General features: G+C 32.3%; 1 protein-coding gene across 1 annotated transcript in view; it reads right to left on the reverse strand.

The window, feature by feature from the left end:
- The window catches only part of LOC107671247 (pyrroline-5-carboxylate reductase 1, mitochondrial-like), an 8,478-nt gene extending 7,214 nt beyond the window's left edge, over positions 1-1,264 (reverse strand). Inside the window, exons 1-2 of the mRNA XM_016464144.1 lie at positions 1,147-1,264; positions 857-929 (exon numbers count right to left, since the gene is read on the reverse strand). Coding sequence (XP_016319630.1) covers positions 857-923 — 67 coding nt within the window. The 5' untranslated portion in view covers positions 924-929; positions 1,147-1,264. The remainder of the gene's footprint in view (positions 1-856; positions 930-1,146) is intronic.
- Positions 1,265-3,071: the final 1,807 nt, after the last annotated feature.

The raw sequence follows: 3,071 nt of genomic DNA on the forward strand, positions 1-3,071 counted from the left end.
CACTACTTTACATTGTAGCAAAGTGTCATTTCTTCAGTGTTGTCACATGAAAAGATATAATAAAATATTTACAAAAATGTGAGGGGTGTACTCACTTCTGTGAGATACTGTATATATATATATATATATATATATATATATTGTTTTAGAGCACATATCCATTGCTTATTCAGCATTACCATATTTTAGATGAATCCTATCCCTTAATCCTGCCCAATACCTAAACTTAACAACTACCTTACTATTACTAACTATTAATAAGCAGCAAATTAGGAGTTTATTGAGGAAAAAAAGTTGTGGTTAATAGTTAATCAACAGTGAGAATTGTTCCCCAAACTAAAGTGTGACCTTTATATATTAGATAGATAGATAGATAGATAGATAGATAGAGATAGATTGATTGATTCGTGCAATTATTATTATTAATAATTTTATATAACTTTTTTCTAATTATCATTAGCAATATTTAGCTTCTTTCAAAGGTGTTTTCTTAAAGTGACCATTAATATATGCATGTGCATTTAATAAACATCAGTTTACTCCTTTTTTTAATGATATTGCTTGTAAGAAGGATTTTTGAAAATATTTTTTCCTTGGCCTTTTATTGGCAGTTTTATCATTAACAGGGCAAAAGCAAGAGTGTTTTCATTCACATGCCTGATGTTTCATTACATATGTTGGTAAATAAACAGCTTTTTGACGAAATGTTCTGACAATTAGCAGTTGCAAGTCTCATTTTTGAAAAAAAATGTTTTATGTGTATTTCATACAGTAACGTCTTGTTTTGTTTGAGATGATTTGGGCTGTTCAGTGTTCACCCGTTGTAGTGTTTTGGCTCCTCTAGTGGCTGCTGTACCTGCTGCCATGAAGCCCTTCACCAGAGCATGAGCCAGCTGACCTGCTCCGATGAACCCAACGCTCATGTTGACCTGTGAACAACCACACCGATCAGCATTCACCAGCACACTAAACACACAAGCTAACAATCCGTCTGAAGGCACTTCACAGATAAGCTGAGGTGATATCAGGACGGAGTCTGCTTGCTGTATACTTTATTTCCTGATTGGATTAGAAAGCAGTAACGCAGCAGAGTCAACGAGATAAATGCAGTAAACTAAATGTTTAAAAGCTACCTAACAAACGTACCTGAAATATTGTCTTTCGAAGAGCTGGTGCACTGTATATTTTGCTTTAATCAGGTTTGTTTATTGTGTTCACGTTGTCTGTGGACGTTTCCTGAAGTGGAGTAAAAGGCTTTGACGAATCACTGTCGAGCAGTGCTTGAGTCTCAGCCAATCGCTGTACTTCATGAATGCACCATGCGTCCTGATAGGCCAGCTCTGCTGTCAGACAAGCCAGTTGCATCACTCTTCATGAGCACGTGGGACTGTGTCAACAGAAAGAGCAAAACTGTATCCGTCTGTATGATAAATTGGCCAGATTCCTTTTATTTGATGTTTATTTTTTTATTGATATCAATACTAATTTCTTGGTCTCTGTCTCACCTATGTTTAACTAGTTTACATTTATTAGAGACTTACCATAGATCTGTTGTTTTCAGTTGTAGCTAAATTACAGACTAACCCAAAACCTACTCCTAACTCTCTGCATTTTTTTTTTTATAATTTAAACGTTATTTTATCTATTTATAAACATTTCCCCAAATAAAATGTTGTCAGATTTAGCTAACTCCCATAAATGTTCATAATAGAGTAGGTTATAAACACCTCCACATACCCAAACAGAAAAAAAAAAAAAAAAAATTATATATATATAAAATCAGAAAAGTGTGTTAATTTGTGTTCCTGGTCATTTTTGTTTGCTGGTATTTTAAAGTGCTGAGAAAGAGAGAGAAACTGATCTGGGCACAAAATAATCCAGTTTACTTACCACCATATTTTGATTTATTTAAATATTGAGAATAAGTAACAATATATTGTTACATGCTATAAATAATAATAATAATAAAGAAAAAAAAAACATACTGAAATATTATTGGAATCTGAGTAGATTAACCAGATATACAGGGATTGCAATCTGAGCTAAAAGAAAATAAAAATAAATAAAATAAAAAATTAATTAATAATAATAATAATTGTATGGTATTTATGGACAATACAAAAACAAGTGGTAGGCTATATTCTCATCTCCTAGTCAAATGTCTCAGATCTCTCATCTTTGGATAAGCAGCTGACAAAGTCTGACTGTGTTAGAAATTATAATTTCCAAATGCAAGCATTACCATATTAGTAATCAAATAATAATAATAATAATAATAATACTGTTGTGACATATTACATAACATTATGCATACTTTAAAATACACTTTAAGTTGTACTCATAGCAAACCATATAATAACCATTCTAATTCACAACAAACTTAGTGTTGAGTATACAGAAACAAAAAAACATTCTTAAAGGGATAGTTCACCCAAAAATGACATTTCTGTCATCTTTTACTCAGCCTCATGTCATTCTCAAACTCTATGAATTTCTGTAGAACTTAATAGAAGATATTCAGAGAAGTCTCTCTCTCTCTCTCTCTCTCTCAAACCTGAATACACACCAATTCATGGGGACTTGTGTCACCGTGGGGACCTAAATTGAGGTCCCCATGGGTACAAAAGCTTATAAATAATACAGAATGATTTTTTTTTTAGATTGTAAAAATGCAGAAAGTTTTCTGTGAGGGGTATGTTTAGGTGTAGGCCGATAGAAAATACAGTTTTGACAGTATAAAAACCATTACGCCTATGGAGAGTCCCCACAAGGATAGTGCACCAGACGCGTGTGTGTGTGTGTGTGTGTATCTTAATCTATCTTAATTTTATTTTAACTTCTTTAACGGTTAACTTTATCTTTTATTTAACTTCTATTTTAATGTGTCACAATATACTATCATAAGTATAGTGACCACACTGATCTGTTTAACTAAGCAATTTACTGCATAACCACAGTCTAAGTTATTATGGTAGACATGGACATATTTTACAAACTGTGGATATTAGATATAAAATTATGATAGAAAATAATTAAATAATCAAAGCATTCACTTACCCAACCGAAGACGA

The sequence above is a fragment of the Sinocyclocheilus anshuiensis genome, unplaced genomic scaffold (genome assembly GCF_001515605.1).
Source record: "Sinocyclocheilus anshuiensis isolate Anshui unplaced genomic scaffold, SAMN03320099.WGS_v1.1 scaffold2670, whole genome shotgun sequence".
Lineage (NCBI taxonomy): Eukaryota > Metazoa > Chordata > Actinopteri > Cypriniformes > Cyprinidae > Sinocyclocheilus > Sinocyclocheilus anshuiensis.